Source organism: Lagopus leucura, unplaced genomic scaffold, assembly GCF_019238085.1.
Source record: "Lagopus leucura isolate 7727_CA_CO unplaced genomic scaffold, USGS_WTPT01 Super-Scaffold_73, whole genome shotgun sequence".
In the NCBI taxonomy this organism is placed as follows: Eukaryota; Metazoa; Chordata; class Aves; order Galliformes; family Phasianidae; genus Lagopus; species Lagopus leucura.
This window is the reverse complement of record NW_024962252.1, coordinates 73,427,205-73,454,585: the sequence shown is the minus strand read 5'-3', so window position 1 is coordinate 73,454,585 and position 27,381 is coordinate 73,427,205. Positions and strand designations below refer to the sequence as shown.

At 49.5% G+C, this 27,381-nt stretch overlaps 1 protein-coding gene across 1 annotated transcript; it reads left to right on the top strand.

Annotated features, from left to right (window-relative positions):
- Positions 1 to 102: 102 nt before the first annotated feature.
- On the top strand, positions 103 to 16,253 carry AARS2 (alanyl-tRNA synthetase 2, mitochondrial). The gene is made up of 22 exons (XM_042890373.1): positions 103 to 321; positions 414 to 602; positions 882 to 1,027; positions 1,749 to 1,943; positions 2,447 to 2,591; positions 3,011 to 3,156; positions 3,449 to 3,557; positions 4,065 to 4,103; positions 4,849 to 4,960; positions 5,517 to 5,644; positions 6,375 to 6,528; positions 8,319 to 8,488; positions 9,469 to 9,582; positions 10,008 to 10,148; positions 10,357 to 10,494; positions 10,892 to 11,001; positions 12,158 to 12,266; positions 13,649 to 13,774; positions 14,162 to 14,272; positions 15,053 to 15,136; positions 15,257 to 15,367; positions 15,751 to 16,253. Exons 1-22 carry the CDS (start codon positions 103 to 105, stop codon positions 15,913 to 15,915), a joined length of 2,961 nt encoding a protein of 986 aa, XP_042746307.1. The 3' UTR covers positions 15,916 to 16,253.
- Positions 16,254 to 27,381: the final 11,128 nt, after the last annotated feature.

Here is a 27,381-nt window from a genome sequence, read left to right as displayed (position 1 = left end):
GCCCTCGGCCCGCAGCGGGTTGGGCTCCCGGCGCTCCTCCGCCGTCCCGTCGGCCCTCGCCTCTGCCGGAAGTCGCCGCACTGACTTCCGCCCTCGGCCAACATGGCGGCGGCCAGTCCTCTGCGCCTCCCGCTGCTTGCGGTGCGGCGGTCCTGGCCCCGCTGCCCCCGCCGCGGTGCCGCCTGCCCGTCTGCGGGGCGGATTCGCGCCGCCTTCCTCCGCTTCTTTGAGGAGAAGCACGGCCACCGCTGCCTGCCCTCCGCCCCCGTACGGCCCCGCGGCGACCCGACCCTCCTTTTCGTCAACTCGGGCATGAACCAGGTGCGGGCCCAGCCCTTCCCGGATTCTCTCCCCGCATGAGCGTGGGTAGCAGCCGGCGATAGCTGCTAGTGTCTCTTTCCCGTGCTCTCTAGTTCAAGCCCGTTTTCCTGGGCGCGGCACATCCCCGCAGCGAGCTGGCGCAGCAGCGGCGAGTGGTGAACAGCCAGAAATGTGTGCGTGCTGGGGGGAAGCACAACGACCTGGAGGACGTGGGCCGTGACACCTACCACCACACCTTCTTCGAGATGCTGGGGAACTGGTCCTTCGGGGATTACTTCAAGGTGAGGTGGCAAGAATAAGTCCTCATCTGGGGGACGTGCAGGCCTTTTCTTCAAGCATCGTAGCTGTACTGTGATACCAGTGCTGCACTCTGTCATGGGCGCTACAGCTCCAAACTCTGTGGTGCAAAGCTGAGGGGTCAGGTGCTGTGCTGAATCACTGCAACTGCTTACAGAGAGCTAGAGCTAAACATGCTTCTCTGGTGCCTGTCATTTTGAAGAACCCCCTTTTCTCACTCCACTCTGTATTCCTGTGCTTCCTTTGTGTCCCTGTCTGCTCAGGAGGAGGCGTGTAGCATGGCCTGGGAGCTCCTGACAGAGGTCTACAAGATCCCAAAGGATCGTCTCTATGTCACGTATTTTGGTGGAGACTCTTCACTGGGGCTGAGCGCAGATGAGGAGTGCAGGGATGTATGGCTCAGCTTGGGGTAAGCATGCTGGAGAAGGGGCTCTGAGCATTAGATACTGACATCCAAGTCTCCATAGTCTCTCATTTTTTCTTTAATTGATGGAAGATAGATGTGGCAGTGAGTCTTCAACTCATTTAGTTTTTTCTTCCTTTGGGTTACTGAAAGTTGGACTCTTCATCCTCTGGATCATTTTACCTTTAAGCTACTGCTCAGGTGCAGTTGGTCTGTGGCTGTATGCCTCAGGCTTTCTAACCTGGATGCAGTGTGCTAAAGATGTCTGTGATCCTTTACTTCTTCTCCACAAGGAGTTGTGCCGTCTGCATTCTGCTAGCAATTGCTGCTTCTAGGCTGTACGTGAGCTTTGGGCCCAAGGCAGCCAGCTCAGTGCTATTTGTAATGGTCAGTCTTGTTCCTCATGTCATGGCTCTGGTGCAATTCTTTCCAAGGAGAAAAGTGGCTCTACAAACCCAGTGACACATCTGTCTCCATCAGCAGGAGCCATGCTGGTTTTGCTGGCCATTCTCAGCAGTGACGAGGGTCCTGTCTGGTTTGATACAGCTTTTTGCTGCTAAGGAGGCTAATTCTACGTGAACAGAAGCAAACAGGTCCTAATGCGTTTGGATTCTGAGTTTGTAGTAGTCAGGGAGGATCTATCCTTTTAATTTTCCTTGTGATATAGTGTAACGTGTGCTTTGCATGTGCACACCAACATTGCCACCTCTGTTGTTTGCCTTTCCAGAGTGCCTGCCAGCCACGTGCTGCCTTTCCCAATGAAGGACAACTTCTGGGAGATGGGTGACACAGGTCCCTGCGGTCCTTGCACGGAGATCCACTATGACCATGTGGGTGGTGGAAGAAATGCTTCAGCACTGGTGAACCAGGGCAGCCCTGATGTAGTGGAGATCTGGAACCTGGTCTTCATGCAGTATAGCAGGTACCAGGAACCTCCTCTGAACTCCAGTGCCTTTCTCTGTTACATGCCATCTAAATCATGCATGTATACTTTTAGGCACCTCACTGCTTTCCAGGAGGTGGCAGTAGAGGAGCAAAGGAGAAGCTGGGAGGATGTGTCCACTGAGAGTCGTGGTTCTCCTTAGCTTTTATCCATTCATCCTTTAAATTATTACACCAGAGATCAGGTCTGCAGCAGTACAGAGAAACTTGGAGGGTGAGAAGACTGCTGTTTAGAAAAATCCTTTTTCCATCTATTGCAATATATCCTGATGATCTGATGACCAGAGCCTGGCTACCAGTCAGTGCCAAGGCAGGCTGCTGTTAGTCTTGTCCCTGAGTTATCATGTGTTGGATTACCTGCTGCTTCTATCCCATCACTCCCTTATTGCACTCCCATCCTCTGCATCTCAAGTACATCTCTTCTTTGCCCAGAACTGACTGGTACTTTTCTTCTGCCTTTTATTTTTCCTAACTTGCTGACAGAGAGGTGGAGGGGAACTTGCTTCCCTTGCCTCAGCACCATGTGGATACAGGAATGGGCTTAGAAAGGCTGGTGACGGTTCTGCAGAACAAACGATCCAACTACGACACAGATCTCTTCACTCCCATCTTGGATGCCATTCACAAGGTGATCCTGTTTACAGTCACAGCTAAGTGAAAGCTCTTCTGGAGCAAGCTATTTGCCTCATGCCATACTACAGCCTTGCCTTCTTTACACAGTATTTTGAGACAGGAGGTATGTCTGGCCAGGCCCCACACGGGGAAACTCGGGGTCAATTCCACACTGGAAATCCACTAGTACAGCAGCATTGATGATCCATTTTTAATTCAAAGTGTCTTAGATTTCTTAGGGCTAGGACACTGGCTGACCTGTCTTAGGTACAAAACTTTTGGTCTCTAATGTTCTGGAAGGATTTAATCAATTTGTCTTACATTCACAGAGTAGTTGAGAAGCATGATGTCAAGTGTAGCTGGCTGCCTGTTGCATTGGAACTTTTCCTTCTGCATCCTTCTGCTGATCTGTGGTCTCCTCACTTTCTCTTTCAGGGCTGTGGGGGGCCCAGATACCAAGGTCTGGTTGGGAATGCTGATGTTGGGCATGTGGATATGGCCTACCGTGTGGTGGCAGATCACGTGCGGACCTTGTGTGTGTGCATCACTGATGGCATCTACCCAGGCCTCACTGGAGCAGAGTAAGGATATATGGAAACCGCGTAGTTTCCAGTAGGGAAATTAGGTCCAGAAGGGAATGGGAGCCGGGGGAAAGGTGCTAATGTGGACCAAAGATATGGAGAGATTCATGTGAGAGCCTGAAAGAGGTTCAGACCTGCATCTCATCCTTGGATTAGGTATAGAGTATGTGGAGCAACCAACCTTTGGCAGTTAGGCCAGGCCAAATAGGGGTTGCATGTGGGGGTGCACTGGACTGTGGGTGCTGGGCAGAGATGCTCACATGCTGCTTGGGGAATTCTGCCCTGCTTTCAGACTGGTGCTGCGTCGGATTCTACGCAGGGCTGTTCGCTTTTGTTCTGAAGTCCTTCATGCTCCACATGGGCTCTTGGCCTCCCTTGTGCCTACTGTAGTGGAAGTGCTGGTAAGTAAGAGCTACTGCTTTAGAGAAGACAAGTGTCAGACATTCTCTTCAGCTCCATGTTTGTATCCTGTGCAATGTCAGGAGACAACCTTGGACAGAATGGAGTACCAGGAGGGTGTATCTGGTGCACTGCAACAGTAAACATCTCTTGTCTGTGGATCGCTTGTGATGGGGAGCTGTGCTATTGTAACTAATGATACAGTCAGCCCAAATAAGCATAAATACATGCAACTACGCACTTGTTTCCTGAGGGCAGCAGTTTCTGAGCTGTCATATCTGGTTAAAGCTTTCTGAGATTGGTCTCTGTGATTACTAACAACATCTTAAATGACAGTGCTTTCTGCGCGTTGTGAACCAATGTGTTTGCCACAGAGGTGCTGTGCAAGGGTTAGCTGAGTAGGGTTATGGGGAGATAGCCAGGAGACAGCAGCTGTAAGTATGGGTGTGACTCTCCCATGTGATACTGTCTGAGGTTGGTGTTATCTCTAACTGATACTCACTCTACAGGGAGATGCCTATCCAGAGCTGAGGAAGAGTGCAGACCAGGTAAGCAATGCAGAAACCCTGGAAAGAGACCTCCCTCTCTCATAGACTTTGTAAGGCACTATTCTCAGAGGCAGAACCCTTTCACAGATCTTAGCTGGAGGATTTTGCATAGCCTACTCCATAGCGGGGTTCTCATGTATAGGCTGGGACGTGTTGGGACCATGTCTGCATCGTGGGCACTGCCTGGGCTTGAGAAGTATATTTAGTGGACTTTGTTGTGGGAGCTCTATTAGATCATTAGCAGGGACTCCTTGTTCTGATAAAAGGCAGCTGTTGCTCTGGAAAAGCTAGGGCAGCTATTTTGTTGAATGCAAGTACAGTCTGTTCTAGCCTGAGTACCCTTTGTCCAAAGTGGCTTGGGGATTTAAGGCTAGTCCCTGCTTGCTTCTGCTGACAGCAGCTGTGAAAGGCAATTTCTCTGTCTGTTTCAGCCATGCAATTTTAATTGGGTCATAGATAACAAAAGTGTAACAGGGAACATTTGTTTCAGCATCCATCTCTTCCCAGGTGGACGGTAAGTATTATCAGGGATGATGATAGGAGACACAATGACTTTGGCACTGTTTAATAGTGCAGCAGAGACACAAAATAATGGATGCTGGTTCAGGCAGACAGAGCACCCATTAGACATCCACTTGATTTGTTTGAGCTGTCTCTAGCAGCGAGCCCAGAGGTGGCAGGGCTGAGCTGAGCTGGAGAGCTTCCTGTGATGTTATGGGTAACCCTTCTTCTGTTCTTTGGGCAGGTTATGGATATCATCAATGAAAATGAAGTTGCTTTTCTGTCCTCCCTTGAGCGTGGGAGGCGCATCATTGAGCGGACAGTGCAGCAGATGAAACCTTCTGAAAATTTCCCAGGTAAGCCTCCTACCTCAGCCAAGTTGCACTTAAAGATGGTTTGGTCCAGGTCATCGTGAGCATTGCGGTCAAAACTGTAGCTGCCCTTCTCCTTGTGCTTTTGATGACATTCCAGCCCTGGGCATTCCAAAGCCAAATTTAAAAGCAGATATTTCTCCCTTCTCTAGACTGCAATTGTTTCCTGGTACATCATTCCCACAACGAACCAGGCACTGGGGAAGTTAGAAACTCCCTTTGCTGCTTTATTGATTAAATGGATTCTTACAAGACACAACTGAAAGGAGGTGCTCAGGGCGCAACCATAGGAGCTGCCTGCTTAGATGTGCTGCACTGAATATTGGCGGAGATGTGGCTATGTGGCTCTGTTTGTACTCAGTCCCATATTAAAAACTGTGTGGCTTCTTTGCCCTTTCTCATTATCAGTGCATTTGCACACAGCCCACATGAACCTAGTTGCAAAGGCACACGTCGGATTGATCCCACTCAAGCAACTCTGGAGATGCCTTTACCTCCCAATGCTCATGCATAGTTCATATCATTCTTTTTTGCCCTGCAGCTGAAGTAGCCTGGTCTCTCTATGGGAATTTGGGGTTCCCTCTGGATCTAATTGACTTGATGCTTGAAGAAAAGGGAATCCATTTGGATTCAGCTGCTTTTAATGAGCTTGTTCTAGAGGATGCTAAGGTAAGAGATGCGCTCTTCATGAGGATAACTCAGAGCCTACCCTCTCCTGTGTGCCCAGAGTCAAAATTCCTGTCACTACTGAGACTTCTTAGATGCACCACAGGGCTATGCCCCTTTTCCCTGGAGGGGAAGTGAATCTGAAGCAGCAGTTCAGTCCCACTGCTCTTTCCTGTAGTTGTTTAACTGGGAAGTATTTGCTGGTGATTCTTTTCAGATGAGTATTGGTGTTGTACAGTATTGGCTGGAATGGAGGTCATCACAGAATTACATACGTTAGGGGCAACCTCTCGTAGTCATGCAGTTCAACACCTCCAAAGCAGAGCCAGCTTGGACAGCCCAAACAGCAAGTGAATTATGAAGAGTTTGTATAACCCCCTCAAGCTCTGTAGTGCTGGAAGATTTGTACTGCCTGCCCTGTACAGTAATCAGATCAAGACCTCACTGTTCTGAGCTTTAATGGCCTTGAAGTTTCACAGCTACACAGCAAGCTGTGCAGGTAGTTTTATGTTAGCTGTTGCTTATGGCTTGCCTAAAAGCTAGCACAGAGTTGTATTGAGTGCTTGTAGGGCTGGAAGGGACAAGTTGGTTTAGCAGTAGCCTGCATCAGCATGGACCTAAGTTAGTCTTTCCCAGGAAGATGGCAGAAGCTGCTTCTAGCCTTAAAGCTCCAGTTACTGGTTTGTATTTCCCCAGCTACCTCGCATCTAACTTTGCCTTTACTCTGCTGCAGCGAAAGGCTCGTGGCCCACAGGAAGGACGACAGCTGGAAGGCACCGTTGTGCACCTCGATGTGCACTCTCTGGCTCAGCTACAGAGAGACAACATACCTGCTACTGATGACTCTCCAAAATACTCCTACAAGCTTGGGCAGCATGGTCAGTATGGTAAGTGTCAAGATCCCATGTGTTGGGCAAACTCTGCCTAAGGGAGCAGGAATCCTTCATGACCCTGCTGTTACTACCTGGTGCGTGCAGGAGAACACGTACTTCATAGTTCAAACCTGTCCACCTTTCTGCTGCATCTTTTCTTGGCCCTTATAACTTTTCTCAAAGTAGCTGCTGTTATTATTGCTGGGCTGGTAGTAAGGCTGTGAGAAATGGGTTGGTCTTACCATGCAATGCTGAGGCAGTGACTGTTGATTTCTGCCAGAGATGAGTCCGTCCCCAGCAATCAGGCTTCTGGGTTGAGTGCTATGGAGAATGAAGATTATGCAAGGTGTTCTGGTAGCTTAAAGCTGTGCTCTTGCTGTTTCTTTGGCAGGCCACTAGATGCCAGTGCAGGCTTTTTATCCTTTGGGATAACTGGGGCTGCTGATGCTCTAGGGAAAGCATAAAGCTGAACCATAGAGAGTGAGAGGTGGTGTGACTGTCGCAAGCAATTAGAGATAGCTGTGTACAGCCTGTTATCCAGTGTACTGATGACAACCCCCAGCAAGCAAAATGTGAGGTAGTTCAAACTGTACATCAAGTACATAGCTCAAACTAGACGAACTACAGAGAGAGCACAGTGGAGGAAAAATGAAGACACTGGCTGAATTTATTAAGCTAGTACTATATTGCTTCATCAGTCACTGAATCATGGAGTAGTTCAGACTGGAGGGAATCTCTGAATGTCCAGTCTCTTGGTCTAAGGAGGATCAGCTTCACGCTCAGAACAGGTTGCTTGGGGTCTTCTTTGATTAGGCTTTCAGTATCTTTAAGGATGAAGATCCCACTGCTTCTCTGGTCTTTGTTCCATTATTTTTTTTTTATCACTCTTAGCGTGAAAGGTTTTTTCCTTATGTACAGTCAGAATTCCTTGCACTCCAGCTGTTGTCTCATAAATGCCACATACAGAAGTGAATAATCATTTTCCTTGACCTGCTAACTGTATGTTCGTACAGCCCAGCAGGTAGCAGTCTTCTTTTCTGCAAGGGCACCCTGCTGACTTGTGTTCAGCTTGCCCTTGAAAAGCCCAAGGTTGTTCTCAGTCCATTTCTTTGGCCTACCAAGATCTCTCTGAAAAGCATCCTTGGTCTTCAGTGTATCAGCCAGTCTCACCAATTATTGCCAGACACAAGCAGGAGAAGCATGCATCCCATCCTATCATAGACAATCGTTAATGAAGATGTTAAAATGTGTTGGCTATAATTTCAGACTCCAGGTAGCTCTGCTAATATCAGTTGGACTTCAGAATATTGAGCAATTTTTTCTGGGGCCCAACTGTCCAGCCAGTTATACGCTTGCCTTATGGTCCACCTGCCCAGTCCATATCTCCTGAGTTTGATTTCAAGGATGCTACAAGAGAGTAGCTTGTTTAATCAGGGAAGATAATCTCCCTTGTCCATCAAGCCAGTTTTCTCCTTGTAGAAGGCTGTCATGCAAGTATGCAATATAACACGATGCAGGCATGTCCACCATGTCTTTCTTGAGCTCGTGTGAACCTAGATTGGGTGTCCCTGAGCAGTTACCTACTCTACAGTGGTAAGTAAAGTTTGGGATGACTTGATTCTGAATAGCAGATCCCTCGTCCTTTTGGCCAGTAGCTGTTCCTCTCTGATCAAGTCAAAGGGAAGTGCTAGCTTTCATTATAGGCTGTGTGTTGGTAGGGATGGCCAGAGAAATGGTGCTTCCTTTCATGGTGTGATCTGACAGGGTGCTCGCATTGATTGCTGCCGTCTTCTTCCCCTTGGCAGAGTTCAGCCCGTGCCAGGCCACCATCCTGATGCTGTACAGAGATCAATCTCTTCAGAAGGAGGTCGGGGCAGGGCAGCACTGTGGCGTCATCTTGGACAGGACTAACTTTTATGCAGAGCAGGGTGGGCAAGACTCTGACCAAGGTTACCTGATACGCTTAGGACAGCAGGTGAGACACTTTGCTGGTGGAACCCAAGGTTTCCTAGATAATGAGGCCAGACAGAGTTCTCCAAGTGATGGGCCATTTTACTGTCTTAATTTGCAAGCTGCTAACTCTTAACAGTTTCCCTGTCCTTGCCTTGGGGTTGGTGGGCTAGGGGAGAAACAGCAGTAATCTCACAGAAGTGGGTCTGCTGCTCTGGTTGTCTCTCTCTCTCTCTCTCTCAGTTCTTCACAATTTCTTCTTGCTGTGAAAGTGTTGGAAGTATTCCTAGGATTTCCTTTGGTGTGTTGCACTCTTAACAGCTATGGCAGCAATGCAAAGAGAATGCAATTAATAATCAGAGAGTCCATAAGAAGAGTAACTCGTCTCTGGCCAGTCCTAGACAACTACAGTGCCCAACCGAAGACATACTAGAAAATCTGTTATTTCTCTGAAAAGTATTAGGGAGGATTCTACTTCTGAAGCAAGTTTTTTTTTTTAGCCTGCCAGAGGAAGGGCTTTGGCCCTAGTTATGTGGAATGCTGTATTTCTTCCCTCCTGCATTCCAGCTTTTAAGAATCACCTTTGGGCACTGATGCTGCCTTTTCAGCCTTACAGAATGCAATAAGTGCATCTTCCTAAGCTGAAGGGGAGATTGAGTTCCTCTTGCCAGCCTCATGAGGCAGAAGTGACACCTTGGATGCCTGGAACATGTGCCTTGGCATTTTCTCGGGCAAATATCCCTGTTAGGAAAATTCATTAGCACAGTTGGTGTGGCTGCCTCTACACTGCAGACTGGCAGTCTCAACATGTGCAGTGATTGGCTGGATGCAGGGAAGGGATGAGGCACTCTGGTTATGTTATTTTGTCCCTGCTTTTCCCATCCCATTCCTGTCTCTTTGGAGCTAATAAGAGTTACGTTTCCCAGTAGGGTCGAACAGGTATCTAGCACAGGTTGTTGGATGTTTTCTGTGACCTAACTCACTTTTCTGTTTCTCTTTGCTCAGGACGTACTCTTCCCTGTAGAGTCAGTTCGTCTCTGTGGTGGTTACGTGATCCATGAAGTCACTGCTGTAGAAACCCTGCATGCTGGAGACCAAGTGCAGCTCTTTGTGGATGAGGTAATCTTAACCCTTTCCCAGCCTTGCTTTGAGAATCTTGTAAAGTCCTGAGTAAGGTATTCATATCAGAGCCTTGTCTCTTGTCTTGACTGTTCTTCATTACAACGTGCAGCAGGAGGGGCAAACTTGCAAATGACTTTGTCTGTAGTGTGCTATGAACTGCAGCTCTGTCTGGAAGTATCCAGCCTAGCTTTTGCTGTTTTACAGAGGTCATCCCATGGGAAAAGATGTTATATCTGCCTGGTAGCATAAGTTCATTTGACAGCTATGCTACTTGTTTTTTTTTGTTTTGTTTTTTTGTTTTTTTTTCCACCATCATCTTCCATCCCCTCAAATACAACCTTTTCTTACCTCTTTGTGCCATCATCTGCTCCCCCAGGGTGTGGAGTACCAGCACTCCATGCTAAATCATCTGGTGCTTTCAGGTCCAGCGGCTGGCCTGCATGACAAACCACACTGCTACCCACTTGCTAAACTTCGCTCTTCGCCACGTTCTGGGTGACAGCACAGAGCAACGAGGTTCCCATGTGACAGCAGAACAACTGCGCTTCGACTTTAATGTCAAGGTGACTGGACTTGTGTTTCTTTGGTTCTCAGCAGTGCCAGTACCGCAGTGCTAGCCTTCTCTTCAGGGATTGTTTCTCCTCTCACTGTAGTCACTTGATGCTCACTATTCCCTTTTACAAGCAGAGAAGATGAGACATGGGAAAGTGACGTTGTCCAAGCTCCTTTGTTCTCAGGAGGCTTCTCCTGAAAGCAGACTTACTTCTTCAGGGCCCTGTGACTGTGGAGCAGCTGCAGCGAGTGGAGCAGGTGGTCCAGGATGTGATCAAGCGAAATGAGGCTGTGTATATGGCTGAGGTCCCACTTGCACTGGCAAGAAGAGTTCAGGGACTCCGTGCTCTAGACGAGGTATGACAGGAGGGCAGGACGCCTCTTTCTGAGCCTTCTCTTTTAGCTGAAATCATCAGGGTCATAAAAGATATTGAAGCAGGAGGTTTCCATAGGGAACTGATTCCTAAAACTCAGGGGTGTAAATGGGATGGAGGTGAGCTACATTATGTGTGGAGCACTACATTATAATGTGTGGAGACTGGTGATGCACGGGCTTTCTACTTACTTCTTCAGACTTAACAGCTGTTGGCATCACCCAGTTGTATTTATCCCCATACAGGCTACTTATGGTGCCTGACTTTGAAACCACTCTTGAATAAGAATAGAGTAAGGCAGGGTTCTGAAGCCGTATGGTTAGTCTGTAAGTGTCCCTGAAGGCTGTATGGTAACTGCTGATCCCTCTCTCCTTTGTCAGGGGTATCCAGACCCAGTGAGGATAGTGTCCTTGGGAATTCCTGTGGAGACTGTGCTAACCAGCAACTCTCAGGCTGCAATGCAAACCTCTGTGGAGCTCTGCTGTGGGACGTAAGTGTCTTTTTACTAATAATCCAAAAAGGTGTGTTTGTGGGCAGACTGTGTCCTTGTAATTCTCAAGTTGTTTCCCACCCTGATGCCAGGTCCAGGCCTATGTGAGGAGCTCTGTGAGGATCTTACAAGACCTCATATAGGAGCACTGGTGGCTTAGGTAGAGAGAGATGTTTCCAAGTTCCACACTCTGTTCCTGTGCAACTGAGTTTCTTTACCTGAAACAGGGACAGAGTAGGCTTGTTGTGGAGCTTTCAGAATGCCAGGGTGAGAAAACAGTAATGAAACACAGAGCATTTTTCCTTGTTTCATAGTCTGAAATCCACTTGAAAGCTGCAAGGCTGCAGCAGAGTGTGAAGCAGGATTTGTGTCCTGTCACACTTGGTTTGGTTTGGGGCTTGCAGGAGGTCTCCAGACCCTGCAGAAATCTCTGGGACAGTTGTAAGAACTATTGTCCAGCCTGATTATTTTAATTATTTTAGCCCTGTTCTAGCACTAGAGTAGAAGAAGAGTTAATCAATCTTAGTATGATGCTGACATGGAAAAAATGGAAACAAATTGGCATTTGAGTAGATAAAGCTGGAAATGAGCAAGTTTCTAGTCACGTGGGAGAAACAGGACAAGAAACTGCGTGGGAGTGGAGATGATCACTTCTAATTAAGCTATCTGAAATAATTGCTTGTGGTAACAGAGTCATTGAGACACTGTAGTATTCATATCCATTTTTGTATAGCCAAGGAAGAGAGGGAAGGTGATCAGTTCCCTATGTCTGCACAGCAGCAGTATGACTGCAGGCCAGTGGCTTCTATGTGATGATCTATCAAGGGAGTGGAAGAGCTGGAGATGAAAAATGGCTTTCCACAAGGTTCAGCAGTAGCTGAATAGAAGGAAAAGATCCCCATCCAATCTACTCATAAATAATATATATATTTGTCAGTAGCCTGCTGGGAAGGTAGCACAAAGATTCTTCTGCAGTAGCCTCAGCTCTGCTGTCTCTTGCTCGACCAGGAGTTTAGGCATGAAAAAGGTTTGAAGCTGTTGGGACTGAGTAGAGACTGTCCTCCTGGAGATGTGGCTAAAATGAAAGCAGTCTTCCTGATGATTTCTGTTCCCAGTGAGCAGCTTGTGTCTTCTCTGTTCTCTGTCAACTCTGCAGACACCTTCTACAGACAGGAGCAATGGAGGATCTGGCCATTGTCAGTGAACGTCAGCTTGTTAAAGGGATTAGTCGTGTCATTGCAGTGACAGGGAGACAAGCCAAACAGGTAAGAAAGGAGAAACAGATTTCAGCTAAATCCAGCTTAGTAGGCTCCTGTTTGGGCAATTAAATTCCCTCTGCTTGGGCTGGAGCCTCGCTGCTATGTCTGATCTCACTTTCTCTTTTACCCCTGAACACAGTTCTGCTGCTTTCCCTCACTGTGCATATCCACTCCCCAGCTGCCCTAGATTTCAGTCTCTTTTGACCTTTGTTCCTTCCCTCAGACCCCCTTTTCCAAGATAGACATTCAATGCAGAGTGCCAGGAGACTTCTGGACTATAGAAATTTCAATCACTGGGGAGGTATTTAAAGGTGTAATCCTTTGTGCTTTGGTTTTACCTCCTGTCACAGCTGGACATTTGTTTTTTGTAACTACAGGGTTCTGCTCTCATTCTTACAGACTTTTTTCTTCTTTCTGTAGTCTCTTTCTTGCCAAACTGTAGTTCTGATCTGATAGGGTCTGTATAAAAATTAAGCAACCTATTATTGTTCCTGTGAGATCCTTGTTGTGTATGCAGAAGTGTCAGGGTCCCTGTGCCTTGACCATTTCCTTACAGGCTGCAGTCAGAGGGACTCACTGCCAGTGGAACTGGGAGGACTAGATGCAAAGGCCACCCCTGCAAATCTATTGCTTTTTGCCTGGCTGTCCCCTGCACTGCTGTGTTTTTACTGTGTTTTTTCTTAATGCAGAGAAAGGAAAAGCTGCAGGGCACATCTGCATACTTTGCTGGAAGTGTTAAACTGAAGAGACTCTGAAAGGAGCTAAGTGTTAATTAGACAAGGAAGGCTGCAGGTGTGGAGGAGTAACCTGGAATACGGGATGTGTATCCAGCTAGGCAGAGCAGTTCTCTGTTCACAGCTTTTCCTGTATGCTCTCTGCAGTCCTGGTCTCCCAGGACCACTGTGGGCACAAAGACCTGCCAGGGAGTGCAAAAAGCTTGCATTAGCTTTTGTTGGTGAAAGCAATAAGAAATGGGCCAAGACCAGCTGAACTCATCTTCAGGAAATGTCAGGTGTGAGGTTTCTTTAGTCTTAATGTTACTCAGTTTCTTCAGTTATTAATTTCAATAATGCATTTGTTAATGCACTAAAAAGTAAAAGGGCCTCCCAGTTTTTTTTGTCATTGAAATCCTGAGGAGGACTTTTTGCTGAACAAACATAGCTACATGACAGTGTTGTCCCACAAGTGTGACCATCTAGCAATGGCTGCAGATCTAGAGGGGAGCTCTCTATTCCAGAATCTCTTGGGGACAGTCGTTCTTAAAGCTTGACTGTAGATGTCTTCCCATTGGATACTTAACAGCACTTCAGTGCCACCTCCCTCTTTTTTCCATCCCCGATTGTTCTTTGTCTTGCTGCATCTGAAACATTTTCTTTTCCTCTCTCCAGGCCCGAGAAGTAGGTCAGTGCTTGGCTATGGAAGTGGACTCTGTCTCAATACGGATGAAGCAGAGGAGGAGCACCTCTGTTCTTGAGATGCAGAACCTCTCCAAAGAAGTGGGACAGTTAACCAAAGTAAGGATTACATTCCATACAGAAAGATCCCAGCACTGGCTGGCTCTTGAGACAACATGACTTCCCTAGGAGATTCACTATGGTCAATAGAAAGAAGCTGCAACTTGCTGGTGCCTCTTTGTTCATAAAGATTTCATCTCGTGTCTTGGTGCCTCTGCTCCCAGAGGGAATATCAGAGGAGAGTTAAGCAGTAAAAAAGGGTTTCCGGGCTTTTCCCCAGGTTTTAGATGCCCAGCTGAAAAAACTGTTGCAGTGAGTGACTGGCATGATCAGGTATGTGTATAGGAAAGTCTGGAAAGAGGACAGGCTCCAGTCTGAACTTCCGGAGAACAAGCAATTTATTTCTAGTTACAGTTCAGTATCTTTACAAAGCAGACTGTCTTCCAGGTGGTGGCCAGCACTACAATGCCCCAGTGGCAGAGAAAAGAACTACAGAGCATCCTCAAATCGCTGCAGCGAACCGCCAACACAGCCATCAAGAAACTGGAGATGCAGCAGGTACTGTGACAGCAGCACACTCACTGTAGCTTGCTAATAGCACTGTGATGTCCACCACTGAACTTCATGTATTTGTCACAGTTCACTGCAATTCAGTGTCTGGAGCCTCATCAAATGTGGGTGCAATCACACGGTGCTGTGTAAGCCCTGTCTTGAGTTGATTTCACTGACAAGGCTGTTATTCATAAAATGCAGTGACTTGACTGCTTTTCTGGTATATGCAAAATCCTGATGTCTGTCCTATCTGTGAGGATAGGACTTCTTGCAAATACCAGCAAGTAGATAGGCATTGCCTACTTGTTAATGCATGGAGAAGATGACGTTGCCCTGAAAATGGTCTTTACAAGATCATGCAGTAGAGTGGCAGAAGAGCCTTTCTCCCATTCATATGGATATTGCTGTGATTTTTCCACTGTACTTGTTACTAATTTACATGATTATATTAAAAATCCTTATGAAATTCATAATGCAGACTTAATGTTCTCATTTACTTACAGTAGCAGTATCTTCTCAAAGGAACTTGCCTTGATACATGTGGCAGTGCAAAGGCCAAGGAGAGAGTCTGAGAACTGAACTTGTCACTGTCCCTTTTGAAATCTCTGCTTGCTTTTGAGGCAGAAGGGTTGTACAGGTCTCCAGACCTCTGCTAACATAAATCTCCCCTCTGTCGTACAGAACAGCACTTCCACTCCCTATATACACATGTTGCATACTTATATACTCCTCCCCGTCACCCTTTGCCACCTGTAACCCTCAAGTGCTGTGTGTTTCTTCCTCCAGGCTGAAGAGAAGGCACAAAGGCTGCTAGCAAAACACTGCAACCATCCTGTCATTATTGATACTGTCCCAGCTGATTCCCTGTCTGTGAGTAAAGCACATGGCTTGTTTGCCCAGCAATACTTCAGATGCTGACTGCAGTCAAAGGTAGCTGCACAGCATTCTCCTTTGCTGTAGCCTGACCCTGCCTTTTCCTTCCTCTCCTAGATCCTAATGAAGGTAGTGAACCAGCTTTGTGACAAGTCACCTGGCACATCAGTCCTGCTGCTCAGCCCTCAGGATTCTGGGGAGGTGCTCTGTGCCTGTCAGGTGTCCAAGGTAAGCACAACCCTGGCAGAATCACAGGAGCCTGCCTGCAGAGAAGGATTGGGTACGCTGCTCAATAGGTCCCAGCTGATTTTTTTTTTTTTTTTTTTCCTGGGTTTCTACCCAGTGGCACTGATTAATTAAGTTGAGGAATGACCAGAGATGATTGTGCTGGGACCAGATAATCTTTCAGCTTTTGCTGGGCACAGATATCCCTGGATCCTCCAGGACGTGTTTGCCCAGCAGCAGGACGTAGCGCTAACACGTAAACTCAGCCTCCTTTCAGTCACGTCTCCCCCAGGTAGCGAGGGTCCAGGCTGAATGAGAGGAGAAAGGTGTTCCTTCTTCCAGACTGCAGAGTGCTCCACAGACCAAAGTGTGTGTCTCTTCCCCAGAATTGTCTCCCCGTGTTCTCTGCTGCTGACTGGGCCGTGGCTGTCTGTACACAGATGGAAGGCAAGGCAGGAGGTTCTCCTATCGTTGCTAAGGGCAGCGGAAATGCCAAGGGCATGCAGGGAGCCCTGACTACTGCACTGGAATTCGCTCGGAGTAAACTCTGAAATGACTGTGATGCTTTGGTAGCAGGACAGCTGTAAGCTATATGGATACTCGATGCAGAGTTGATATGAAAGGTGTGGCAACTCTCACAGTGAACATTGCTGCAACCACTGCATTGGAGCACTTGGCACCTGGCCATCAGGGCTGAGCAGAGAGTCTGTTCCTGATGCCACTAACAGAATGATGCTGCCTGTCCTCAGCATGGGCATATGGGGATTGAGCCTCAGAAGGCACCAGCTTCTTCTGGAATAGTGCAGTTCTTGCCATGAGACCAGCACTGGGAGGTTCTAAGAGCATGACTGTCTTATCCCAAAGTTATTAAAGGATGGAGAGCGTTTGATCTCTCTGATGTTTTGTTGGGGTTTTTTCTCATATCTGCACTGTTTTTGGTTTTTTTTGGTCCCTGTAAACCCAGAAAGAAACATATGCTCTAGTCTAAGCAGTCCCATCCTGCTGAAGGACTCACCACACCCTTCCCTGATAAAAATGCTACTATAATTTAGAAATGGGAAAAGCAGTTCTCCTTGCTTGTGTGCACGCCCTTTTGCATAGCCTATGCAATGGTTAGTACTGTAGTTAGTCCTTGGTACTAACACACAAAGGGAAAAAGATCATCCCAACCTCCTCCTCTTTGCTTTGAGTGCACATTCTTACACATTTTTTACTTCTGCTCCCTTTTAAATCCTTTCTTCTCACGCTGCTTCCTCATTCTTTATTGTTAGAGTGATGCTTCGAGTTCCTGACCAGAATACTTTTGTGTTAGAAACCGGCCTAAATAGAGAGGTCACACGTGGTAGCTGATTGGGAGGTACAACAGGATAGCCATGCAGAAAGGCTTCACTCTGCGAGCAGGAGCAGCAACCTGACACAGATGAATTTCACCAGCAGATAGGACTGCCCGGCGTAGTGGAATTAGAAGGAGGCAGTATCTGTGTGCTTTAGGGGTGGGGGGCTGAAAGAACAGTGATGTTAGTGGGTGAGAAGCAGAAAGAGGGTAGCGGGATCAAAAGTTATGTTAGGATGTTTGATGCTGTGGAGGAAGGGCACCCCCACAGTGGTGAGGATGATGAGCCAGGAAGTGATTTTTAGCAGCTTGGGTAGACCGATATAACGAGCTTCTGGTAGCTGAGAGCAGACTGGTAGGTGGCTGAGGTAGGCAGGGTTCTAACAGTGTTGCATGGCAGGAACAGAACTGAGCTTCACATGCATGACCCAGCAGTTAACCCTTTGGTCAGAGGGATACAGCAGTGCACTTGCACACAGCTGCTACTCTCAGCTTAGGTTTGTAGGGCAAGCTCGGCAGGCTGATGTATTTGCCCATTGCTCTGTTGTCACGTAAATAAGGCAAAGAGGATATAGTGGGGAAGGACTCTGTTTCCTGATTAGAGACATCTGCTACTTTTCTTAGCAGTCTGCATCTGCTGTGAGCACAGCCTCCTCTCCTCGGTGAACAACAGTTCTCCTGGGGGAGAAAGGTGGTGGATTTAATTGTGTTTAGAGGATGAGGGATTTCCTTCCTTATCTCAGCAGCTGTCCAGTCCCAAATCGAAGACTCAGTGTCAGTCCTACACATCTTTTCTTAGTGCCAGAAAGGTGGCTATCTAAAGAGCAGGAGCTTGCACTTGGTTAAGTGCCTGATACTGATATGATGTCCTGGAGGCAGAAGGAATGGGGAGCAGCCTGCAGAGGTGTCTTGTGTTTCACCATAGCACTGACAGCTCCTACATCTGCACCAGGAGGATAGACCTTAGACCTCCTGCATTAAACATTACTTCCATCCAGGAAGCTTAAGGTAGAGCTTTTAGTAAAGGAACTGGTGAGCCAAGGTTCCTGGGTATCAGGATGACAGGGACAGTTCATACCATCAGTTAAAAATACTGTTAATGTCTGTTGTTGAACACCTGCCGTATTTCATTCCAGCCACAGCAGTACCAGGTATGGGGAAGGGAAAGGAATGCTCTGTCTTACTGGAAAAATGATTTTCCCGTTTCCTTCTGCATTCATGTTACTATATTAATAGCTACTGCTAGAGATGATGTCTCCTCTCGGTACTGGAGAGTAGGTGTGTGAAGAGGAGGAGAGGCTGAGCTGCTTCTGCATCCAAAAGCAGAGCCTGAGCTTGCCAATAGCAGCCTTATAGCAGTGACCCAGCTGTATGACATCCCAGCTCTGTTATCCTCCTCCTGTATCCCATGGGAAAAGTGGCTCCCCCCACACAGGGTGGCAGAACCAACTGTACCATGAGAAATAAGCCTCAGGTGTCCTGAGAAGAGGCATGAGGGGAAAGTTTCCTCTTTCTGAGCCTGCAGGGATTTTAATGGGTCATCTGCAAGGTTGCAGCATAACTACTAAGTCATGCTCTTGATGTAGCTCTGTAGCACAAAACCTGCCCTGTAACTGAAGGGAAGAAAACATCTCATCCTACCAAACAGCAGTTATGTGGAGGCACCAGGGCTGCTGCAGTAGAAGTGCTGGCTTCTGAGATATGGCTGTGCTGGATCATCGCTGATCCTAGATGAACACATTTTATGCTGTTCTCCTGGTTAAATCCCAGTGTACATCCTACATCCCCCTACTCCTGTTTTTATTCCACAGAAGGACAACACACATCCATCCCATGTTACAGACATAGCTGCCACCTTTCTCTGTTTCAGCAGTAGGTAGAGCAATGCTCAGCTGGGAGAGCTTGAGGGGATGAAACATGAATTTTAAATATAGTTCTCTCACCAAAATAGCAGCCTACGTTCCCTTACTAGAGATCTAAGGTGCAAGCAGTTCTCTGTGCACACACTGCAACTCCAAACAGCACGGGCTGCATGCACACACGCAGGACAGTGGAAAGCAGGAAACTAATTAAGAAGTGATGAGGTTTTTGCTGTGAACAGGTGCAGTCAAGTTGGCAACTGTTCTGTAAGTCCAGATGGACCTCCAAGGTCCCTGAAGGGCACGCGCAATGCATGTGAGTGCCAGCCCAAATTCCAGGCAGCTACCTGACTTTGTGTAAAGGACCAACCATATTAGGCCTTGCCTAGCTGGAAGAGCTGCACAGATGGGATGAGAGCTGGGGCTCTGCAGGCTACGTAACCCTCTAACCTAGCGACCATGGGTCCCTGTCCTGCTCTCTGGCAGTGCAGCAGCCTCAGCACAGGGCTGTGGGGTTGGAGGGTATGGAGCCCTAGATGGATTGGTATCTCCAAAGAGAGCCTGCTAGCAAAGGCATCAGGAGTACCTGAAAGGCAGCCTGCAGGGAGAAATGGTGGGACAAGTTACTCAGGGTTTGCTGAAGAGAAGAGTTGGCAGCAGAGCAGTGAGCACAGGCTGGGTTTCTCCAGCTGCACGTGTAATCCCATGAGGGTCATCTTCAGCATGTGTCTCAGGGACATCCCCAAGACTCCTGGCATTGCTGCAGGCCTGTGTTTTGCACAGTTCATCGAGCCTAGGGGAAGAGCCAAGTTGGATGTGACCCATAATTGTCCAGCTGCCTTGGGGCCAGCAGAAGCTGAAGACCTCTGTCACACTCAATAGCAAGATGGGTCACTCCTTATAAACCACCTCAGTGACATCCCTTCCTAACAGCAGCTGAGAAGGAAGGAAAAAATAGTGAAAATATAGGGAGGAAAACCTGCAGGGAACATCATGCTGCCTGCCGTGGGTCAGAGCAACCCCTGGCCCAAAGCACCTCTCCAACCCTGGCTCTGGTGGCCAAGCCCTTGGTGTATGGCTGGGCATGAGCCAGAGCAGCACAGGCCACAGGCATTTCATGGAGGATCCCGGGGCTCACCTGTGCTGCCTGCCCTTCACAGCTGGCCAGCTCTCTTTGTGAGGATGACCACACTTTGCAGTCAGCTCTGGAGATTCAATTACAGCCCGTGTTTCTGTGCCACTTGCTGAGAGCAGCAATTGATAGGCTGCAACCTGAGCTCCTCTGGAAAGCATTGGGAAAACCCAGAAGGTAAGCACAGCTACAACCATGAGCCAGCCCCGGGTGCTGGGCTGCTGCTGCCCACCACATGTAATGTCTCCCCTGAGACTGCAGAGGGGCTGCAGGGAGGCTTGTCCTGTTGTGTTGGGGCAGGCTGAATGCAGCTCTGCACTGCACCCTGTGCCCCTGTAGCTCTTGCAATCCCTCCTGTGGGAGTACTCCAGAGTAAGCTGTGAAGTCCCATCCCATGCAGGCAGTCAGGGTTCCTATGGGGGCTGTCATCCTCCAGGCCTTGCCGCTGTTTTCCACCCCAAGCCCCCCCCACCTGTATTCTCAGCTGGCCATGACACTCCTGAGGCTGCACGGACATTGGGTTGCTATTGTAGTCCTTGACACAGGTCTGCTATCTCCATCTCACTCACCCAGCCTCCCCTCACATACTGCCCTGTTCCTTTGCACCAGAGGTTACATGGGTTACAGCTCCAGGAGCAAGAAGATAAAACAGAAGCTACGCAGACTTTCTTTTCACATGGTGAGGAATTATTTACACTCGGGTTGGGATTTGCTGCTCTACTAATTTTGTTGTCTCCTTACTTGTCCCACATTGCAGCCGGCGTTCCTTGCCTGCTCCCTTCCCTCACTGCCCCCACTCTCATTCTGCTTCCCCTGGCCTGCTTCGGCCCAAGGAAGGTGAGTCCTCACCTCAAATATCACTGAGTTTTACAGAGAGAGAGGAAAGGAGATGCAAAACTGTCTGACCTTTAAAACAGCCACATTCTCACATTTCCTCCCCCATCTCAAAGCAGCTCTTTGCTCTGCTGTAACCTTCTCTTCCCCATCCCAGCATTTATTTATAAGTGCAATCAATAATTAAGGAGCTGCCTGCCTTCCTCGGCTGCAGTGTTGACAGAAGCACCGCTGATGCTTCCTGGCTCAGCCTGGCTGCTCTGCTCACTGAGGCTTTTAATTTTCTCCACTGCCTTGCTGGAAACACAGCGACAGCCCACCCAGAGATGGCAACAGCAAGGCAAGCCCTGCCACAATGAGCACTCCCTGTATGCAAAGAGAATCCAGGCGGCTTTCCCTGCAGAGAGGACAAGAGGGCACGAAGAGAGGGCTGGGACTCTGCCACCCGTCACTAGAGGGAGGGCGATGGCAGCTGGCAGCTCCTCAGCCCTTGGCACCAGGCCATGCAGCCCTGCAGGGATGAGGTGCATGAGGGGGAAAGAGGGCACCGAAGGACAGCATCAGCTCTGCAGCCCTCGGCGGTCCCAGGCTGTCCTACCCCATCAGTGTCCTCCCGCCACGCTGACATTGTCCTCACTGCGTTGGGCTTTGTTTTCCCACAAGGAAAGGGGGCGCTGCCCTCAGCTGGAGCAGCCCCTGGGTCTCTGAGCTGCTTTCTGGCAGCCATGTGAGGGAAAGGGGCTGTGCTCCCCGTGTAAAACCACCTGGGCTGGCAGACTTGATCCCCCCATGCTTCATGTCCCTGCATAGCGCCTACCCCTGTTGCAAATACTTCGGGCTGATCAAAACACAGCTGAACAGGGAGAAGCTGGAATTAGGGCAGGAGAGGGAACAATACGCATCCACAAGCTGAAATGCACATCATGGACTTCTCAAGCAACTCAAGAGACCATACAAAGTGAAGGAAGTATCTCCATGGGGCTCTGGAAAACAGTTTCCCACCAGCTCTCATCTCCAGCAAGGGAAGGAAAAGGCTTCACACCTGCTCTGAATGCTGCAGAAGCTGCAAGAAACAGAAGGAAGAGAAGGTGCTCACCAGATCCTGTCCCTCCTCCACATGGAAATCCCACCAGCATTCCTGCAGCAGCTGCAGGGCTGTGGCACCAACCCATCCCCCAGGAACAGTGTTTGGTGACCTGCGAAAGTGTTTGGTGACCCTGGTGACCTTCCTTACAGCCCATCCTGCTGCAACTAGCACTATTTCTGAGCATTTCTCCTAGGTACTGAGAGGCTTGTCTTCCCCATCCCCATTCCCCAGCTAAGTGACAGTGAGGGGACCTGTACTGCAGGGAGAGGAGCTGAGGGGCCCGCTGCAACACAGAACTAACAGTGGGAGACCCCAGAGCTAACAGAGAGGCCCTGGTGCCGCGATGATGGCGTTCCCTGAGTATCAGGAAGAGCCAGCAGAAGGTGTTGAAGTCCCTTGGAGAGAGAAGGGATTGCTCAACGGGTCAGCAGGTGTTGAGCCAGCAGCAGCTGTGGCTGCATCCTCAATTTTATCCATTACTTACAGCAACCTGGGAGTTGGGCACAAGGAGACCAGGTCCTCTCTTCTTTAGCATCTCCCCCCTCAATCCCACACAGCTGGGGCTGAAGTCCGGGAAAGCATGACAGCTTGAAGTCTGCATCTACTGGTAGAGTTGTGTTGGTTCTTCACCATTTTTCTGTAGCTTAAAGGGTGGAGAGGAAGGGAGGAGGGCCTGGCACAACTCCTGCTGAAGCTAGTTTGCCATCTGGCATTTGGATGAGATGCAAGGGGCTGAGCGGGAGTCACCAGAGAGGCCTGAATCTTCTGGCCTGATGCTGGAGAGATCTCAGCGAAAGGAGAGTGTGCTCCAGCAGCAAGGAGAGGGGCTGCAGGCAAGAGCTGCTGGGTCCCTGGGCACAGCTCCTGCCCGCCTGGAGGTTTTCAAGATTCTGTCAAGAAAGCATATGATCTGAAAAATGTATTTGAAATACGAGAAGAGCCAATTAAACTATCTAGCCTAGGGAGTTCCAGCACCAACATCAGAAAATGCATCCACCCTGCCATGAGCAGCAAGCATCCTAGGAGGAAGTGGTTCCCCATGGTGGAGTGCTGCCAGCTGCTAAGCCTCCCACCTGCCAGCATCCTCAGGCTCTTTACTAGGACCACTCCCCTCACCTCCTGCTTGGTTCCTGTGTCATAGTGGAAAGGCCAGGGCAAAATGAGCTTCACAGCTCCTGCTGCTCTCAGTACCCAGGAGTGAGCCTGCAGGACACACTGGGATACAAGCACCGCTCTCCACCATGCAGTGCAGGCAGCAGCTGGGCTGGCTCCTGTGAGCAGGGCAGGGGGCTGGAAGGTGGGAGGTGGAATCAAATCCAAGCTAATTAAGGGTAATTACTGCTCTTCCCAGGAAGCAGTAGGAGACAGAATTCACAATCAACCCCTCTATTAATAGCTGTCAGCAGCTGCGTGGTTCCTGCTGGGACCTAGGGGGAGAGCGGAAAGCTTTGTGGGAGAAGCAGCACACATGCATGCAGTGCTTCTCACCCCATCAGCGCTCCCCATTCCTTCAATGCTGACTTTGCAGGGAACTATTTTCTCTCCTGTTCCTTTCACCACTTCCTCTAGGAATGCAGGAGACGTCAACTGCTTTTTAGCAGCATTTTTCAGCGGGAACCAACAGGAAGAAGGCTTGGAGACAGAACCTTGAATCTTGTCTCCACCCCTCAGCATCTTCATTTTGTCCAGCCCCCATCAGTCTGGCAACTTTCTGTGCTTCTCTGAGCTTCCCATTGAAGCAACACAAGCCGCTTTGCAAGGAGAATCCCTAGAAGCAAGGACAAACTTCACCAGCTCCTGCCCAGGCAAATCCCTTTTGTGCCAGGCACGCGCTGATCAGCAAATGCCCCTCTCACAGTCTCCAGCCATACCCCAGGAGTGTGCACGACACAACAAACCATGCCTGACAGATTGGGGTGCCCCACTGCAGAAGCCACCCCATATGGCATAAAGAACTTGGACAAAGTTGTGTCCTAAACTGCAGTGAATTCTGACCATTGTGATGTCACATGAGGACAAAAGGGACTGCAGGAGATGCCCTAGCAGGGCTGGCTGGGAGGATTCATGCATGGATTTTTTCCCCTTCCACTGCTGTTCCCTCCAGATGCCACTACAAGCACGCAGCCTGCCTCTTGCTGCAGGCAAGAGCCTTGCCAGATGCATTGTGCAGTCCCCGAGGAGGCAGCTGGTGCTCTTGTCATCCCATCAGGGAGAAACCCAGCAGCCCATTAGAGTCCAGGAAAGCTGCTGTGCTGCAGGAAAGAAAGCACCTGGGCAGCTCAGTCACCTCCTCTGCTCATGCACACAAGCACACACACTACCCCTTGGAAATGGCAGCAGTCCCTGCCCAGTGACACTGCCACAGGGCTGCTGCCAACACTGCACGGCTGTCAGCAGTCCTTATGCTGTGTGCTGCTGGGAGAGGACTCTCCATGGGCTCCTGTGCCCTCTCACAAAGCCTGAGATTTTGGTGCTGCAGAGATCATGCTCAGTTATGAGTTTAGCTCTGTGGCAGATCAAGCAAGCATTTTCCCTGCTCTCCTCAGAGTGGTGTGGTGCTGCATTCGCCCTTCAAAGCTCGACTACCTGCAAGTCCTTACAAAGACACGCACAAATCAGAGTGGGAGAAGCCAGGCAGGATAACATATTTCTAGTCCCATGCCTGGGACACCAAATAGGTTGTCACCATTCAGCCATCAGCCTCAACAGCATCCCAGCCTCAGATGCCCTGTGTGAGACGCGTTCCCCCCATCAGTGCACAGGCTCCACTCCTAGTTAGTTGTTGTAGTACTAGTTTCTAACAGAGTTATGCTGTTCTCTAGCTCATTTGAGGAGCAACAGTGCCCAAGACTGCACACCCTGATGGAAGGCATGCATGAAAATAAACAGAGGAAGAGTTAATGCAGCCATTTTGAAGTTGCTGCTCCTTGTTTTCAATGATTCAAGATCCGGTTGCATCCCATTCCACAGCTGACTGCAGTATGTGAGCCATACCATCTCTGGGATCTCATGGCTCTGGGCAGGCAAAGCCAGACCCAACTTCAAAGCATAGCATCTGCATCTCGTTACCATGAGGTGGGCTGAAGGCTTTGCCACTTCACTGCTTGAAGGCTCTGCAAGAGAGAACATTCATGGCTAAGTATTGCCCCCAGTCTTACTTTTTCAAGCTCTAGAAAGCCCCAAAGATGTTTAAACGCCAGCCTGGCCCATAGGCTGCCTCACTTGTCCCCAGATCTGGAGCACAGCAGTGTCATCCGCCTACAGAAGAAAGCACATTGCTGCTGAGGTCCTGCTTCACACCGCTGAAAGTCACGCAGCACGCCTCAGGATCTTGATGCTTTTTTAGGTCTAAATGCCTGTTGTTTCGCTGTGAAGTCTTCAGGGTAATCTCAGGTCACATTCATCACATCCTCACAACCAGGAGGTGTATTTTGAATGAAAGGCAGTGCAGCTTCCCAAGAACACCAGCTATCTCGAGACTAGCGAGAGTATCATGAGAGCTGGCACCAGCGTTGTGCGCATTCCCACGGGGCACGCAGTGGCTGAGATAGTGCTGTACCCACTGCTGAGCCCGTCGGCGCTACGGAAGTCACATTTCAGCTGGAAAATCTGTGGGCAAACACCGAAACGCTTCGATCTGAGAAAGGGGAAAAATGCGACTCGCGCTTTCATCCCTTTGTTGACTCCGTATCTTGTGTGCAGTCCCTGCATGTGCTGCCGACGATGCTGTTCCCTAAGCCCTGCCTGCTCCCCGTCGGTGCCCAAGGCGCTGTTGCCGGGCTGGGGCCACGGCCAGCCCTGCAGCCACCGCGTCCCCGGATACCGGCGGCAGCCCCGGCAACGGCCGCTTCCCCGACGGTGAGGGGCGGCGGGTACGGGGCCGGGGGCGGCGGGGAGACGGGAGGGTGGGGAGAGAGAAGGGGAGGTGGGCTGAGTGTCTGATGGGCCGTGGGTGGGGGCAGCCCGCTGCTTTCCTTGCCATCCTGTGAGGCTTCCCCCCACCCCCCTCCCCAGTTCCGAAAGAGATTTCCTGCTCCTGAGGCCCCTCCCGGCAGCGACCCTCATCTCTGCTGGTGTCACCCAGGACCGTGTTGTGGCCCTCGGCGCTGGCTGGGTGGTAGTGACCACATGAGCCCTATTCCCGAATGTCTGCCTGGCCTCATTCTTCCTGATATCCAGTTACAGATAAATTCCATTATATTTGGAGCTAAGTAGATTCCTCGTCTGACATGCATTTTTTCCCTTTACTTAAGGCCCATTGCGGAGACTCTTTAGGAGCTGCAATATGCTGTCCTAATGGATCCTTAGCATCAGCCCTTTTGTGCGAGTGCCAGAGAGCTCTGCAAGGCAGTGCTGCTGGCTGTGGGACTGCCGGCCCGTGCCTCCTCTCACCTGCACAGGGTGAGCACAGCACACAGGCAGGGAGAGCTGCCAGCACATCCAGGGTTCTGAGAGCTTCATCCAGTTTTGAACTGCGGTGTCCATTCCCAGAGCAAAGCAGGTGCGACTGAAAGGCTGCTCTGCTGTTTAAATATGTGCTCACCATCTTCCAACCCTCTTCTGACCACAGAAAAGCCATCAGAAGCCCCATTTAGCTGTGAGTGGCCTGGGGGACAGAGTGACACAGATGCTTTTTGAATAGGATGAAGGGCTGAGCAAGGAGAAAGCATTTTCCAGTCACCTCACCTCTGTCAGTGCCACCTCACTGCCATCCGACCGTGCTATGCCCTTCTGCAAAAGCCCAGCAAGCACCAGGAGCTCAGTTTTCAACAGGGTTGTGCAGTCGGTTCTCTCCTCTTTCCTCTCAACAGCAGAGGCAGCAAGCTAGCAAAGCCCACTACAAAGCTGTTAGGGAAAGGGATCATGCTGGCTGAGGCAGCACAAGCTGGGACAGCAGAGAAGGAACTGAAGGGCTGTAGGGCTGAGGAATGCCGTGGGACACGATGCTAAGGGGCTGTTGGCTTCTATGTATGACATGATACTTTTGACTTTGCCCTTTGCCCTGAGCCATCCTCTTGGTCTTATATGAAGCTGCCCTTTCTTCTGACACTGCCAGTCCATGTTCTGCCTGATGCTGCTTTTAGGTGCCTCTAACCCATACGGCCCAGTAAAGGTCAGCATGGCTCTGCACACCCTGACAGAGGATCAACAAGCCTGGGTATTCAAGAGGCAGACTCATTGCTCATACCCATCAGGGCTTCCAGACAATCACTGCACACGTGGATGATGCACACAGCTGAGGTTACAGCTCCTGAGATTGGGGTGGGAAGCAGCAAATGGGAAAGTTTAATCTGGGAAAGCTCTGCATGGCTAATAGGACCGAGCATCCTGCCTTCTGCTCCAGGCTGGTTCTTTTAGCTCTTATCTGCTGATGTTCAGGGTGGGTCTGGACAGGTCTGAACTGTCTCATCTGTTAATGGATGCTTGGAAGGAGTTCAGCAGGAAAGTAATTGAGCAAAGTATTAAAAAGTGCATGCACTTATAGTAAGCATCTGTCTGTAAATACAGGCAAACTGGATCAGACCAGAAGATGATCTGGCCCAGTATCCCCTTCTAGCAGTGACTATAAGCAGGTGGAAAACCACAAGTATGTGTTCCTTTCTTCCAGTACTCTCCCCACCTCCAACCATCTTCAACTCAGACTGAGCCAGATGTGGCTTCTGAGCATTGACTCATTCACAAGGGGTTTCTTTTCCTTGAATTTATCCTGCAGCTTCCACAGATTGTCAGCCCCTGCAATATCCTGCGGCAAAGCATTCCCCAGTGAAGAAC

Coding starts and splice junctions, on each gene's coding strand:
- AARS2 (XM_042890373.1), top strand. CDS start 103: ATGGCGGCGGCCAGTCCTCTGCGCCTCCCGCTGCTTGCGGTGCGGCGG. Junction 603..881: donor CCTTCGGGGATTACTTCAAG/GTGAGGTGGCAA, acceptor CTGTCTGCTCAG/GAGGAGGCGTGTAGCATGGC. Junction 5,645..6,374: donor TTGTTCTAGAGGATGCTAAG/GTAAGAGATGCG, acceptor ACTCTGCTGCAG/CGAAAGGCTCGTGGCCCACA.